The sequence below is a fragment of the Grus americana genome, chromosome 15 (assembly GCF_028858705.1).
Source record: "Grus americana isolate bGruAme1 chromosome 15, bGruAme1.mat, whole genome shotgun sequence".
Classification (NCBI taxonomy): domain Eukaryota; kingdom Metazoa; phylum Chordata; class Aves; order Gruiformes; family Gruidae; genus Grus; species Grus americana.
The window spans coordinates 11,598,319-11,614,170 of NC_072866.1; the positions used below are offsets into that span (position 1 = coordinate 11,598,319).

General features: G+C 56.3%; 1 protein-coding gene across 8 annotated transcripts in view; it reads left to right on the top strand.

Annotated features, from left to right (window-relative positions):
* Positions 1–9,342: 9,342 nt before the first annotated feature.
* Positions 9,343–15,852, top strand: part of TNRC18 (trinucleotide repeat containing 18) — a 58,516-nt gene continuing 52,006 nt past the window's right edge. For all 8 annotated transcript variants that reach the window (XM_054842708.1, XM_054842709.1, XM_054842713.1 and 5 more), the window contains exon 1: positions 9,343–9,613. In XM_054842708.1, coding sequence (XP_054698683.1) covers positions 9,412–9,613 — 202 coding nt within the window. In that variant the 5' untranslated portion in view covers positions 9,343–9,411. The remainder of the gene's footprint in view (positions 9,614–15,852) is intronic.

Below are 15,852 nucleotides of genomic sequence, written 5' to 3' on the forward strand. Positions count from 1 at the left end.
GAAGCTGTCCCTTCTCCTTGCCCTGCAACCTTGCAAACCTCCCTCGGCCATGGGGCTCAGCGGCGGGTTCCTTCTCCCCGGTTATGGGCCTGGTCTGGAAACTCCGCAACCGCGGGGCGATGCCCGGCTTGGGGCACCACAGCTGGGACCCACCGGCAGCCCCGGCAGCCGAGATCTCCCGGCGTATCTCTCCCTCTCTTCCCCACCCCCAGCAAATTTAATTAAAAGTCATTCAGATTCCTTTGAAAGAAAATGTCATCCGTCGACACAATTACACTTTAACTAACCAAAGCTGTTACAGTTCCTATATATATTGGAATCAGGCTGTCGTTATTAGTTCTAAGTAAGTAATTTATTCCCATTATTGTGTTCAAATTACAGGATATTACCCCCTGGGGAAATAATCCTGTTATTTGAAATGTAAAAAAGAATTCACATGGACAACAATGGATTCCTAAATGAATCCAACAACAGTCCCCAATCCAAGTGCGGCATCATTTGCCTCGGATGGAAAAAATATAAAGTTGCTTTTAAAAACGCTCTTTTCTCCTCTTTTTTCCTTCTCCCACCCCAACGGAGGCAAATAGGGCTCCTCCTCTTCTTCAGAAGCCTCTATGTATTGAGGGAATCCTGGATCTGCAGGAATTCGGTGGGGAGCATGGGGAGGGGGGTAGATGTATATGTGTGTCCCCTGTTATTGCGGCGGTGGCGGGGGGGGAGCCCCGGGATGGTGGGGTGCGAGTGGCTGGCACAGCCTGGGGGGGTTTCTGCCGGAGCTGGGAGCCGGCGGCTTTCTCCAGCAAAGAGCTGCCGAGGCTCTTCGGAAACATTGCTGCCTTGATGAAGATCTTCAGGGAAGCCAAATAACAGCTTGTCTCTGCAACACCCAAACAGAAGCAACTAATTTGGACCACCGAAAGGAAAAAAGGGGGAGGGGGGGAGAAAAAAGACAAGAAAAGATAAGAAAAGATAAGAAAAGAAAAGAAAAGAAAAGAAAAGAAAAGAAAAGAAAAGAAAAGAAAAGAAAAGAAAAGAAAAGAAAAGAAAAGAAAAGAAAAGAAAAGAAAAGAAAAAGAAAAGAAAGAGAAAGAGGAGGAAGAGGGAGGGGAGGGAAGAAAATCAGATACACTTGTAACCTGATTACAACAGCCAGCTATGTGTGCAAAATCACAATGCAGCTCTATAATTAAATCTCTCTTTCCCCCTCCTGCCGAGCTCTTTCCTCTAACAGGCACGGTACAAAAACAGTCGTTAGGACATCAAAATCCAGCTCCCACAAGAGGGGACTTTTTTTGTCTATAGCTGCTCAGCTCGTCTTTAAGGAAATAATAATTATAAGCCCAGTGCTGCTGGGTGACGAGCTCTGTGGAGCAGAAAGGGCTCGTCTTGTCCAGCCACTCCTTCACCCTTGGCTCCTCTCGGGGCCGTGCAGAGGACTGGGGTGATGGAAAGAGGGGGGATAGCCCCGGGAGCCAGCCACGGGACCCCCCCTCCTTGGGTTGAGGTTCGGGGTGAGAGGAAACACTGGGGTCTAACAAGATGCTCGAGGGCTTGGATCCACAGATATTTCTTCCCCTCTTGCCCTGCTGAATCCACCTCAGGCGTTTTGGTACCTGGCGTAGGCTGCGGCAGGGGACTCCCAGGCCAGTGCGATCATTTGGTGGGTGCAGAAAATACCCACGAGGGACGCGAGGAGCCGGCAGCTTCCTGGACACGGAGAAAACTCCTGCTGCACCATTTTCCCAAGGGTTTCTCCCCTGCCCGGCGTCTGGCTTCTCCGTACGGTGGTCTCAGATCCCGGAGGGATGCTGCGGATAGGGCCGACTCGACGGACCCCCAAGGGAGCGGGGGAAGGAGCCCCCAGTGCTGCGGCTGCAAGGAGGGCAGGGCTGGCAGCCTTCGCCCCGGCCCTGCCTGTTAATGACTTTGATTTACTCCGCGTTCGTCACAGCGGGTTATTCCCATCCCTGTGACACCCAGCACGTGCTTTTGCTGGCAGCTGCAGGCCGGATTCAGCCTTAGGGACCCATTTCCTCACGGGCAGGTTCCTGCTTGCTTCCTCGGGGTATTTTTGGGAACAGGTTTTGCATCCCATCTTCTTTTCTGCTAGCAAGTCTGGGGGGGGGGAACGAGTTTCTTGCAATGACGGCACGTCTGGTGCAATGATTTGCAGCCTGGTGGGGAGGGCGAAGGTAAAAGCCTGCCATCGGGGGAATCAAAAATGGGTCCCAGCACGCAAGATAACTACCACCGAGATAGGATTTAGCGATTGCACCTCGTCGTGACAGGCTGGCACGTGCAAAAAAGCAAGACCGAGCACACACGCAGGCTTTGCAACGCGGAAATTCAGATGCTGTTCCAATAAAGCTGTGGATGTTTGGTTTTAATGGCAATTAACAGCTGTTAAAAGGCGAAAGATCTATTCTAATAACACCTAGGGCTTCTGGTGCCTTTCATGAAGGGATTTGAAAATACGTTTGTGAGTGTTAATTTTAAGCCACGATAACGTACCCCGGGGGGGTCGATGGGTTTACCTTGTTTTCAGGCAGGGCAGCCGAAGCAGGCCGGGGCACGGTGCGGGGACGAACATTTCCCGCCGGCAGCGGCGGTGAAATCCGCTCCTGGGTCTGGAAGGGGGACGGGACCGAGCTGGGGACCAGCCGGCAACATCGGGGCAGTTTTAACCGGCATTCCTGGTCTTTTATTTGGGGGGGGGGATTAACTTAGTGCGAAACCATCGGCACTCGGGAGTTTAACCTTCAGCAGGACCCTCGCGCTGGGGGGGGTTCGTAGGAAATCATCTGTCCCTGGGAGATGCTGCAAATCTGGATTTTCCAGTTCCTGGAGGGCTCTGCTTGTTTAAATTAGAAGCAGATAGGAGAGGTGAATTTTAAGAAGGACAGAGCAAAGGCACACAAGTATGCAGTTAACTTCTAAACTTCTTTCTCTGGATCTCCCGCTGAGTAAATGCTTTAGGAGCTTCAAACCACAGCTTTTAATATCTCCTTAACATGCCCTGCGATTCCTTCCCCCCTGTCAAAACGGCAAGAGCAGCTGTGAATATTTTCCATTTTAAAATGTTTTGTATGCATACGAGAGTACCTGCAGCTCCTTTGGGCTGGGCTACGGAGAAATGCTGAAGCCAAGGGTACCTATTTTATATCAAACCTCAAAATAGCACATGCTACTCCCCCTCCCTCGCTCGTGTCCTGTATCCGGGAGGGTATTCTTAATTTAAGTGACAGATCAAGGGAAAAAATCCCCAATTCACTCCGTTGATGTAGAAGATCTCATCGTTCGGAGCTCAGCATTCCCGTTCACCTGGACGTAGGATTGTTTGAAACTCACAAATGCAGAACCTGTAATATCAGGGTGTTATATGGGGGACTGCAGATTTGGAGAGGTTTCCCATGCACGTTTCTCTGCTAAACCACATTTTTTCCGCTGAAAGGTGTAACTGCCGTTTCCGTCCCTTACACCCAATTTAGCAGCCGGTCCGTAGCCCAAAAACGCAGGCAGTAATTACAGCTTTGGGATTTCTGCTCCTCTCAGAGCTCTCGATGGGTTGTGCATGTCAGCCCTCCTTCCTGCCTATTTTTTTATTCCTGATCTTGGATGAAAAAAGCTTATTATTGGGTAAAAGGACAAAAAAAAAAAAGAAAGAAAATAAACCCACGCTGATCTATCAAAGATCCAGTCTAGCTGTGACAAAAGCCTGGTACTAGGGGTTTTGCAGAGGGTGTGAGAAGCACAGGGCACCCAGCATGGGGCAGGTCCTGACACCCGGGGGTCCCAGCTTGGGGTTTGGGGGGGCAAGCGAGCGTGCAGGTGGCAGAGCAGGAAAGCAGGGTGGTTCTGTGCACACACACCCGCCCTCCCGCGCCGGGCAAGGAAACAACCAGCAGGCTTTATTTGGACTTGAAAACCAGACTGCGGTTTGGGAGACGTTCGGCTTTACAAACCCCGGAGCTGCGGGATCAGAACTGCTGCGGGTGGGGGGGGGGGACGCACACCATTCATGTCCCTGTGTGTGTCCCCCGACCCTTCTCCCATGCCAGCGGGGCAGGGGGCCAGCGGAGCTGGGATGGTGCGAGGATGCTGTGGCCTCCAGCCGCTCCTGGTACAGCCCCTGGGGGGGATTTCTCAGGCTCCCCCCCCGCTCCCCGTGAAACCCACAGCCAGGCTGAGCACTGGGTTTATAATCAGCCAGAATTTATGGAGAAGCATGAAATCCCGAGCTGTTCTGGTCATTGATAAGGAATTCTTCGCTTGGTTCCCAAGCTGCTTCCTGGGGATCTCCCCATAGGGACCCCCCCACCTCGCAGCCCCCTCCCCATGGACGGCAGGCAAGGGGGCCGGGGTGAGGAGGTACCCCGGGTTTCTGAATTAACCAACCCCTCCATCGATGAATAAATTTCCCAGGATTCATCAGAATAAATCCCAGCAGGGACCCCCTTGCCTTCAAATCCCACCTCTGCCCCCACAAGGTTTTATCTGGGGGAGATGGGACCCCGCTGTTGGACTCGGTTCTGCTTTTAAGATGGGGGGGGGGGATGATGAAATCAGGGCAAAGCTTTGCCGCCGCGTTGGGATCGTCACCATCCGTGTTTTAATGTGATTTATGCCTGGTTTTCTAAATCCAGCCACTGACTGCGCGCTTTAAATATAGCTCGAAAAACACCCTGAAAGCGTGTAGTAAGCACATTAAAAACGCCGGGCGAAGGAGATGCACAGCACCCCCACTGCTGGGGCTGCCGAGCCTGTGGACGGAGATCACGGGGGTTTGTTGGGGGGGCAGATGGGCTGAGTTGGGGTTCCAGCAGGGCCTGCTCCGGGCTGAGGGTGCAAAGTCGAGCGCTGGTGAGTCCGTGTCCGTGTCGTGTCGTCCCCCCCCCCCCCGCGCCAAACCTTGGCAGCCCCCCAAAACGGGAGAAGATGCATTAAGGGGACACACACACATCAATTTGCGTTGCCTCCCACGTCTCCAAACAGGTCCTCCCCATCCCACACCCCCCCCCCCGTCCTACCTGCATCCCCGGGGGGGGCAATACCCGGTGTGGGGCCGGGGGCTGTGAGCTCCGCACCGCTCCGCCGGCTCCTGCCTGCTCCCCTCCACCTCCGCGGGGACGTAGAGAGGAGGAGAGGAGGGGAGCGGGCCGGAGAGAATTTCGGGTCCGACCGGGGAGGGGGGAGAGAGAAAAAAAAATGGAAGAAAAGAAAAAAAGTGAAAAAAAGAAAAATGGAGAAAAGGAGAAAAGGAGAAAACATGGAGAAAAGGATAAAAAGGAGAAAAAAAATGGAAAATAAAACTAAAGGAAGAGAACAGAAGGGGAGATGGAGGGCGAGGACCCGGGCGCGCAGGGCGCGCAGGGCGGGCGGGGGGAGCCCCCTCCCCGGGGCGGGGGGCGGCCCGGGGGCGGGCGGCACCGTGGGAACCTGCCGGGAGCCCGGGGCAGCGGCACGGGGCGGGGGGGCAAGGAGGTGCTGAGCAAGCGGCTGCTCGGGGGGACCCCCCCCGCCCCAATATATTTTTAATAAAAATGGGTATTTTGGGGGAAAGTGGTGTTTGCGGTAAAGCTTTGCAGGGAAAATGTGAGAACGACCGCCCCCTCCCAACTTCCCCGAGACCTTCGCGGCCCCAGCCCGGCTCCCCCCGCCATTGCGGTGCCCCCACCCCGGGGGGGTAGCTACAACGGGGGGGGGTACGTGTCCCCGTGTTCGGGGAAATAATCGGGAGAAAAGAGGGGGGGCGTTAATGTGGAAAATGGTGGGAAAATGGTGCCCGCCTCCAGGGCAGCCGCAGCACCGCGCCTCGGAGAGAAAAATAATAAAAATAATAAAAAAGTGTATCTTTAGATATATATAGGGGGACTTGGGGGGGTGGGGGGAGCGGCTCGGTGCTTTGCAGCGGCGCTGCCCCAGCCCCGAGCTGCTGCTACAAGATGGCTCCCGGCCGGGGGGGGGGGGAGGAGGGGGGGGAGGAGGAGGAGGAGGAGGAGGAGGAGGAGGAGGAGGAGGAGGAAGGGCCAGAGTTGCAGGGGGGGGGAGGTCCCCCCCGCCACGCCCGGGCCGGGGTTTTTATTAGCATTTCCCTGATTTATGGCATGCCAACCCCCCGTCCCGGGGACAGCGGCGGGGAGGTCCGGGCGTGAAGGCATTAAACATTTATAAAATATGCTTTTAAAGCCACATAAAAGCGATTAAGCCATTAATATCCCCCCCCCCCAATTCCCCCCTTTTTGGTTTACTAAAGGAGACAGAAAAAAATAAAAGCCCTCCCTCTGGAAGCATCGGGGTTTGAGCCCTCGCCTCTGAGGCAGCCGGGTTATGCTCTTAGATATAAATAAAAACACACATATATATTTTTTTTTCGCGTTAAACACAGCGCCTTTCGGAGCGTGAGAGCTTTTCGAGGAACGCAGCGCTCCCTTCCTTAACACGATTAAAAATAAGCAGGAAAGTGCCGTGTGTGTGTGTGTGTCTGTGTGTACGGTGGGGGGGGGGCGCCCCGCCCCCGCGGGGGGCTCGGGCCTCCGCTTTTGGGGCTGTTTCTCCCGTTTTCTGGCCGCTGCCCGAGTGACGACGGGCACCGTGAAAACTGTGCTGCCGGGGGGGGGGCTTTATTATGATTTTTTTTTCTAATTTATACCAGATTAAATTAGATTTCCCCTCCTCCCCCTTTCGTTATAAAAGCCGGTTTTTTAAAGTAAATAAGCGGGGCGATGGATTGGGAGGCTCGGGAGGAGGGGGGTGCTGGCAGCGATGGGGTGCCCGTGTAGCCCCCCCCCCCGGGGGCGCTCGACGCTGCACAGGGCTGGGTGTAGAAGAAAATAAATAAATAATAAGAAAAGTAAAAGTTGGGCTGGACGGCAGAGAACAACGCAAGCCCGGGCGGACAGAGCAGGAGGGGGCCGTGCCCCCCGCCTTCCCCCCCCGCGGGCAGCGCAGCTTCTCCCGCCCGTTTCTCGCGCCCAGCTGGAAAAAAACCGGGAGTTTCGGTTAAATGGAGGGTGATGGGAGGGGGATGTCTCCTCCCCCACCCCACGGCCTTCCTTTTCACCCTATTTTTAAATTTTGGAGGGGCGGGGCCCGCAGGGAGGGAAGGGGACCCTCCCCCGTTCCCCCCCTCCAGCCGCTCCCCCTCTCCCTGAAAGGCCGCTTTGTCCGCGGCGGGGCCGTGGGAGAGGGCCCGCCGGCACTTCCCCCTCAGCCCTTCCCGGGGCGGGGGGGGGACCCTCGCTTGCCTCAGCCCGGGCCTGACGGGGAGAAGGATTTAACCCCCACAGATAATAAAGGATAGGGGGGTTGTGGGGCGGATCCTCCCCCCGTCACACCTCCGGCAGCTTCGCCGCGGGGGAGGGGGGAACCCGGGGCCGCTTCCCCCGCCAAACGCCGCCAGCTCCGAGCGGGAGAGTCAGGGGGAGCCTGGAAACGGCCGCGGGAGCGCCTCGCCGCCCCGCGAACGCTGCGAGGAGGGAGCGGGGAGCCTGGAAACTGCTGCCTGTTTACCCGCCGGTGAGTGGCAGGCCGGCCGACTAATGAGCGGCGCTGGCGGGCGGCGGGCCCGCCCCGGCCGTGCCGAGAACAATGCGTGTTTCATGGCCCCGGCGCCGCCGTTTCCCTCCCTCCTCCTTTTTTTTTTATTCCCCCTCCCTCCCGCCCTGCGCTCGCGCTCCTTTTTTTTTTTTTTAATTTTTTTAATTTTTTTCCTCCTTTTTTTTTTTTTTTTTTTTTTTTAAGCGCCGCCGAGCCGCGCGCGGGGCCGGCCAGGGGGGTGGAGGCGATGCTGCAGCTCGGCGGGGCCCCGCCGCTCCATGGCGCGGCTGCCGCGTCGCTCCCGCGTTGCCCCTGAGGAGCGGAGCGGAGCGGAGCCGGGCGGCGGGCAGGGCGGCGAGCCGGCACCCCCCGCCCCAGCCCCGCACCGCCACCATGCCCCGCGACCAGGCGGCCTGACCGCGCCGAGGTAGGACCCGGCCCCCTCCCCAGGAGCGGCCCGGCCGGGGCGGGGGCGTCGCGTCCCCCCTCGCCTCGCTCCGGCCCCCCCCCCCCGCCCCATCCCGGGGTGCTTTTTTACCCCCTTTTAGCCATTTTCCCCCCTCTTTTTCTAGTAGTTACAAACGGATCCGGCCGCTCCCGCAGCCCCGGGGTGAGACTCGCCCCGCTCAGCCACGCAGGCAGCATTTAATTTAATTTCTAAATTTCACCCAAATTAAAAAAAAAAAAAACCAAAACAAGGCGGTGGGATTTTCCTTATTATTTCGCATTTTCCCCCCTCTTTTTTTGTTAATAATTTCTTGGCCCGGCAGCACCCCCCCTCCCCCGCGCTGGCAGCGGCCGGCGAGGAGCCGGGAAGGGCGGCGGAGCCGGGGCGGAGCGGAGCGGCGGCTCCCGGGGCTCCGGGAGCGCTGGCGGGGGGGGAGAAAAACCCACCTTATTCCCCGCAGTGTTTATTATTTCTCGCTATCCCGGTGCAATACCCGACGGGCGGGGGGAGCGCTTCATCGGGCTGCAAGTACAAATATATTTTTAATATATATATTTTTTTTTTTCACTCTGGGAAATAATAATACGTGTTTTGTTTTCCCGAGCGGGAGCGGCGATGGGAAAAACGGGAGGGAAAAAAAAAACAACCCCACAACCCAGGCGGCGATTTGGAGCCCTGGGAATGGGGGAAAAGAGGCGAGAAACGGGTTCGGGGCAGCGATGCCGCCGCCGGAGCCCTTTCCCCGGCGGGCGCTGCCGGCCGCTGCCGGGGCGGCTTTCGGCGGGGTAAAGCGGCCCCACGGGAGGGGGAAAAAAAAAAAAAGAAAAAGGAAAATGGGGGGGTTTGTTATTGTTGTTTTGGGGTTTTTTGGTGTTTGTTTTACTGCGCTCCGGGGAGAAAGGCAACGCCGCTTCCCCGCCGCCCGTCCCCGTCGGGTCGGTCCCGCCGGAGCCGGGTTGCGGGCGGTGCGGCGGGGCGCTCCCCGGCCCGGCTTTGGCGGTGACAAATTTAAAACTCTTTTAAAAAAAAAAATTAAAATACTTTGAATTTTTTTCCCGCCCTTTGCCACAAGTTTTCCTTGGATTATTATTTTTTCACCCCCCTTCTCCCCCCCCCCCCCCCCCCGGCCCCGGTCGGGAAGGTGAGGGTGGGTTTTTGGGGGTATTTATTGGGGTGGCTGGGAGCAGGGGGGGTCGGGGCAGGTTGGCTCACCGCACCCCCCTTCTCTCTTGCAGGCAGCGCCGAGACCGCCGCGCCGGGGCTGGCTCCCTGCACCGCACCATGGGACGCTTGGACGCCTTATTTTTGAAAACCATCTGATTTTTTGGGGGAGGAGGAGGAGGAGGGGGGTGGGGGGCGGGGGGGGGGGGGAAGGCGGTGGCGGGCACCGACAGCGATCCGGGAGACTCCTTGAAGCCGGCGAGTGGATGATGGATGGCCGAGATTTCGGGCCCCCCCGCTCGGTGCACGGCCCCCCTCCGCTGCTCTCCGGGCTGGCCATGGAGAGCCACCGCCTGGGAGCCACCGGCCGCCTGGCCCCCGCCGCCGGTCCCATGGCCGCCGGGCTCCCCGCCGCCCTCCAGCCCGGCAAGTTCCTCGCATCGGGCATCAGTCTCCACTCCCACCCGGGTAAGGCTCCGCAGACCCCCCCGGCAGCCCCCCCCCACCCCCCGCTTTCCCTCCCCGTGCCTCCGCGGGCAGCGGCGGGTGCTGCGGACCCCCGGGGCCGGCAGCCGGCGGGCCTTTAAGCGCAAAAAAATTTACAGAAATAATATATATATGTACGCTTGCAGCTTTTTCGCATGTTTTCCCCAAGGGTTTTCTGCCTAGCCTGGCTTTGGTTCGGGGAAGAAAAAAAAATACGGGAATGAGGGGAAAAAAAAAATACGGGAATGGGGGGAAAAAATACGAGAATAGGAAAAAAAATCGTTTCCGGCCGCTAACACACACCCCCACAACCTCCCCCCCCCCCCCCCGCGCACGGTTTTGTTGGCACCGAGGAAAATCCCCGCCGAGGCGGCTGCGGGGGTTTTGTAGAATAAATGCGGTTTTCGGGAAAGCCGAGAGAGAGGTAGATCGGGGTGCGGAGGGGATGGGGCTGCGCTGCCCCGCCGGCTGCTTCACGGCCAGGCAAAAAACAAAACAAAACAAAAAACCTCGGGCTGGGAAAAGGGGCAAAACGGAGCAGTTTGGTGATTTCCCTCCGCGCCGGGGCTGGGGGGCGGCGGGCGGTGCAGCCCGAACCCAGCCGCGGTCCCGGGCAGCGCTGCCGGCGGTGCGGGTTTTGGTGGTGGTTTTTCTCTTTCTTGGTAATTATTATTTTTTTTTAAACCCGCAAACAAAACTTCCATGCAGGGGCTGCTCCCTTTTTATATTTTTTTTCCCCTCTTCTCGACGCGTTTCATCCCCGGGCAGCCCAACAGCTGCCTCTCTATTAAAAAAAAAAATAAAAAAGCAGACATTGAAATTGTACGAGGTTTATTTTTTTTCCCAGTCATCTTGTTATTTATTTATTTAAATTACTTTTATTTTTTTGAGGGATTTTTATTTCCCCTCCCTTTCCCAGCCACTCGCAGGGTGGGATAACGCGGGGTCCGGCAGCTACCGGGAGAATGCTGCCTGCACCCTCCTGCCCGCACTCCTGCCTGCTGTTTTGCCGGGCTGCTGCCGAGCTTGCCCTGGGAGGACACGAGGGATTTCTGACCGTTTGATTTCCCTCTCTGGCTCTATTTTTTTTTTTTTTCCCCCTTTCCTTTCTTTCCCCTGGGCGTGGAGAGGTGACTTGGAGTTTACTTTAGGCGTTGGGAGGGTGACAGGTTTTGCAATAATAAACCTGCTTTTCTCCCAGCCGCCCGGGCTGAATGACTTTGAAATTTGCAAACCTGATTGCCAACATCTGCAGAGAAGGAAGCAGCCCGAATCGAGCGAAAAAGATTTATTAGTTTTAGACTAGGTGGCAGTGCCAATTTCCCAGGTGCTAAGAGGAGAGGTGTAAAGGGAACGGCTATGAAGCCAAGCACATGGGCAAACACCTTCTTTTTTCCTTCCCTTTTGTCTGTCTTTTTTTTTTTTCCTCCCTTCTTTTGTCCTGGGTACTTTTTTTCCCCTCCTCCACCTCCTGCTAAAGCAGAATATGATCTCTGCAAAAATTCGTCTGGACAATCTCAAGCCAAACCAAGTGCGGGTTGTTTCTTTTTTATTATTAATAATTTTTATTGGGTGATTTTTTTCTTTTCTCTTTTTTTTTCCTTTTTTTTTTTTTTTTCCCTCCCAAAGTTTCCTTTTCTGGTGCTTCCCTGAAATCCAGGCAGCCTGGGGAGGAGGTGCCGAGCTCCGGCCGAGCCGACAAAGCGTTGCTCCCCGCCGCCGTCCGCGAGCTTTCCCACTGTGCCGCAAACCCTTGGGCTGGGACCGAGCCTTGGATTTGGCACCCCTCATGGAGGGAATGGGTTTTGTGATCCCTCCAATTTTTTTCTTTTTTAATGTATTCTTATTATTTTTATTTTCCTTTCTCTGAAACCTTTTGAAAATCTCCCTTACCCCGCCTGCACCTCCGTAGTGCCCGGCTCTCCCCGTGCGCTCCCCGGGATGATCGCTAGCAAAGCTCGTTCTGTGAGATTGGCTACGGCATAGCAATTCACAACCAGGCTAAACTGCATTAAAAAGATACGTACAATTAACAGTCAAAACTTTCATTACACCACAGCAGCAGGATAGGCAGGGATTTTTTTTTTTTTTTTCTTTTACGGCTTTAACAATATCGTTCGAAATGATGATTGCTTCCTGGTACGGAGGGGCGCTTTGTAGGTTTGCGTTTGCAGTGTTGATCTGTGGGGTTTGGGGGTTTTTTTGTTGTTGTGGTTTTTTGTTTTGTTTTGTTTTTAGGAGGGGTTTGGAGGGGTGGAAAGCAAAGCCTTGTGCAAGGGGTTAAGAAAAGTGGGCAGGAGGCGAAGCCTTTAAATAGAGCCAGTTCAAACCGATCTTTAAATACCGACGGGCTGAAGAGAGAGACTGTTGAATCCGTCCCAGCGTTCTCCTAAAATAAATACGCCCCTGTAAAAATAGCGCGATTGGCCATATTTGAGAATCCAGTTATCGCCGGCACCGACTCCTTATTTTTCTTGTACCCTCTGCTCGTTACGGCTGTCCGGGCTCTGCCCCAGCACCAAAATACGGGTGCCTGGGCTGCATCCAGTGACCCCCGGACCCTTGGCTCTTCTCTGGGGGGGTTTCTGTTTCATAGTGGCGTTTCGGCTGCCGCTGTGCAGGCCCGGGGGATGGGGACAGAAGCCCCTTTGTTGGAAGCGCACGGAGGGAGGAGTGAGCTGGAGGCCGAGGCGGGAGGTGAGCCAGCCCTCGGCTGCGGGGCTGCCGTCCCGTGTTCCCCCCTGCGCTCTCGGGCATCACCACCTCCCCCGTTCCCGAGGAGGGCAAGGGGGGTTTTGGGGGACGGGGAGCAGCGAGGTGCTCCCAACGGGCCCCGCCAAGGGCCAGGGGAGGAAGGTGACTGTTTGCAATGGAATTTCATCCCTGGCAGCAGTGCGGCTTGCCGGGAAGACCTTGCATAAAAAGAGACTGCAATCGATGGAGTCGGGCGGTTGAGTCCATTAAAGCAGTCGCTCGCAGCTCTGCAGCCTGCGGCTCAAAATATTGGGGGGTTTATAGTTTTGCTCCTTCCTACCCCGCCGTCTTTGGGTCCAAGTGAGTGTCCTGGTTTCGGCTCCGTCCTGCAGCGGGCGCGTTGTTCTTGGCAGCTTCTGTGTTTTGGGGGAGGTGGAAAAGGCTCCCGCGGACTCAATTGCGACGGGCTCCTCTGTGACCGTGTCCCTCCCAGGCAGCGGGTCTGCCCGTGAGCAAATATCATCCAGATGCAAAAAGAGTTCTCTGAGTTTAAAATAATAATAATAAAAATCTGCTTTTTGCCACGTACTGAGGTATCCTTTCTTGGGTGGGATGTGTATTGGGGGGGCTACTGGAACAGATCTGTGTTTGTATAAAAGGATACCCATCCTCTTCCATTAAAATATGCTTCAGAAACGCTTTCCAGTGCCTGGGAGAAGGGACACACCTGTACGAGCAGAGCTGACTTTGTGTTAAATCCAGCTCAAGAGCAGTGACTGAAAGGAAAGCGGTCAGGCGGAGGGGAGAGATTTTGGTTCGCTTGCTTTCATACTTCCACATTAGCATGTGCATTCAAATGCAGAGATTTAAGGCTGATTGGAAACCATTCCTGCTTCCAGGCCTGCTGTGCCCAGGGACAAGTTTTCCAGACAGCTGGGCCAGGTATGAGCATAGAAAAAAAAATTTAAAAAAAAAATCCTCCCCCCCAGGATAGCTTTGCTGTGCCAGCAAAATCCCACTGTAGCCATCCTTATAATGGCAAAATTGTGCTTCTGCTGAGCCGGCAGATTTTGCAGAGGAGGCCTTGCTGTCGGCGGTGCCAGCAGAAGCACAATTTGCTCGTCTGAACTGCATCAATGCTAAAATCGTTTCGTTGATAGGAGACATTGAGATAGCGCCGATGCCCATCTCCTCCCCATAGCTGGGCTGGGAAGGAGGGGGGCTCCCAGTCCGGCCGTGGGATTTTGGCTGCGGTTCGACGCGGCTCTTTTTGGTCACGTTTTGATGCTGCAAGGAAAATACCATCGGTGTTTAATGGCCCTTGAAATCGCGGTTCCCCCTCCCTGCCCGCCCAGGGGGTGGTGCGAGGGGCTGAGCGCAGGGGGCTCCTTGGGGCAGGGGCTCGCTGTGTAACACCGGGAGGAATGCAGGCTGGCCAGAGACCTGCCTGGGGAGATGTTTCTCCTCCCTTGAGGCCCTGGTGAAATGAGATGCTTTTTGATAGATGTTTTCAGGCAGAGCAGTGAGCGCGCTTGTCCCGGCAGGGCTCCGGGAGGTGACGCTGGCCTGCGCTGGGCAGGGATGTTGTGCTCGGACCCGTCGCGCTCTCCCGTTTGCACCCGGCGTCCCCGGGGGCGGAGGAAGCGCTCGGCCATGAAGTGATGCCCCTGCAGCTTCCTCGGGCCTGCGGCCAACTCGTAGGCTGTGGGCAAGGCAGGAGCTTCTCTTTGGTTTTGTGCTGGGGATGAAATGGGAGGGGGGAGAAAGGGACTTCTGCATTTTTCAGAGTCTCCCACCACACGCTCCCGGGGTGCTGGGGACTCCTTTCCCTGATGTCCCGGTGGTTTCCCTGAGGTGCTGGTGGTGGGGTGGGTTGTGGGGCGGCATCTCCATCCTTCAGGAGGGCTGGGAAGGACTGTCCGCCCTGTCCTCTGGCCCCCGTTGAAGTTCCCATCCCAAGTGGCGGTAGCTGGTGGTGGGGGTGCTGGGCTCTGACCGCGGACCAGAGCCCGAGGGCCAACGTGGTGACCGTAAACTTGTTCGGAGCAAGGTCCTGCGGGATTCTCCGCTGTGTTAGGGTTTCTAATACCTTCCCCAGCTGAAGGGCAGGAGCCTGGCTCTGCCTCTGATACGTCGCGCCGGTAAAGATGTGCTTTATTAGCATTGTTTCTAGCAGCCGTTCTCCCACCCCGAGCCAGCCTTGGCCCCCACCCAGCACCGAGTCTCCTTGGCGGGGCTGGACAACCACCGGTCCCAGTCATGACTGATGGTGTGCCAGTGAAAATTTGATCCGGAGGATGTGCCAGTGCTGTAAATCCTAGCCTGGGATGGCGTGGGGCACCGGGCAGGTCCCCGGTGTTGGGGACAGGCTCCTTCTCTTTCCCAGCACAGCAGCTGTTAGAGAAATGGAAATGGCCGGGAATTAATCTCGCTGCGGACGTGGTTAGCAGAGCAGGGCTTTCGTAAGGGAAATTTTAGATCTCCTTCCTAGGATAACCCAGGGTAAAGCTGAAATTAGTTTATAATTATATAGTAAATAACCCCTCATCTTGTCATTTCACCATCTTCTGATGAATATGGAAATGAACATTGTTAAGGGGAATTAACGTCGTTACGGCAGCCTTCCAGGTGAGCGCCTTGCGGCTCGGCTGCGGCTGCGACCAGCAGGAGGGTGTCGGATCACCTCCTTTAGCTGGGGTTAGTGCTCGACGAGTTGAAACAAGGCTCCGTGTGTTTTCAGCGTGTACTAAACTGGTCCAGTTAAAGCTTCGGGCAGGAGGTGGTGCAGGGAATCGGGGCCAGCCTGGCATGTGCTGACACGAAAGCTGCCTTGCCGGGACGAGGAGATGTCGGTCTGGGTTAGGTAACGCGATCCAGCATCGCCTGCTTGAGGTGCCGAGGACAAGGGCGCGCTTTGTTCTGCCTCGCCGCTGAAATGGAGAGCACGGTGGGCCCTGAATCGACCCGAAAACACAGGCGGGGTTGGGGAAGGCGGGGAGCTGAGGGCAGCCCCGAGCTCCCTGCCTGCAGGGCCAGGGCGAGGGAGCAACGCTGCATCCTGCCACGGCAGCCCCTCGCTGGCTTTTCCAGCTGGGGATGCGCTTTAAAAAGGAAAGTTTGGGAGGTGAGCGCTCCGGCACGGCTGCCCTGCAGTGTGCTGCCTCTCCCTGCCCGTGAGTATTTGGGGGTTTCCTTCTCCCCATGTTTCCTCCCAGCCCCACGTTTCCAACTGGCTTCGCTCTGGGGTGGCACAGCTGGATGTCTGCAGGCATCGTGACGTGCCCACCGCCTGGGGAGAAACGCTGTCTCTCTCTGCTATGTGTTTGCTTTGCTTATCGTTCGCTTCTCTCCAGCTCTTCAAACACCAAGGGGACGGCAACCGCACAGACCCTTTATACCCATCCCCGTCCGCGCTGGCTGGGGGGGACGGTGCGGCAGGAGCCCCGTGCCGTACGGCAGCGCCGCGGCGGTGACAGTTGGGCTCTTTCCCCACGCCGTGAGGATCAGCTGTTGGGTGCACAATATGC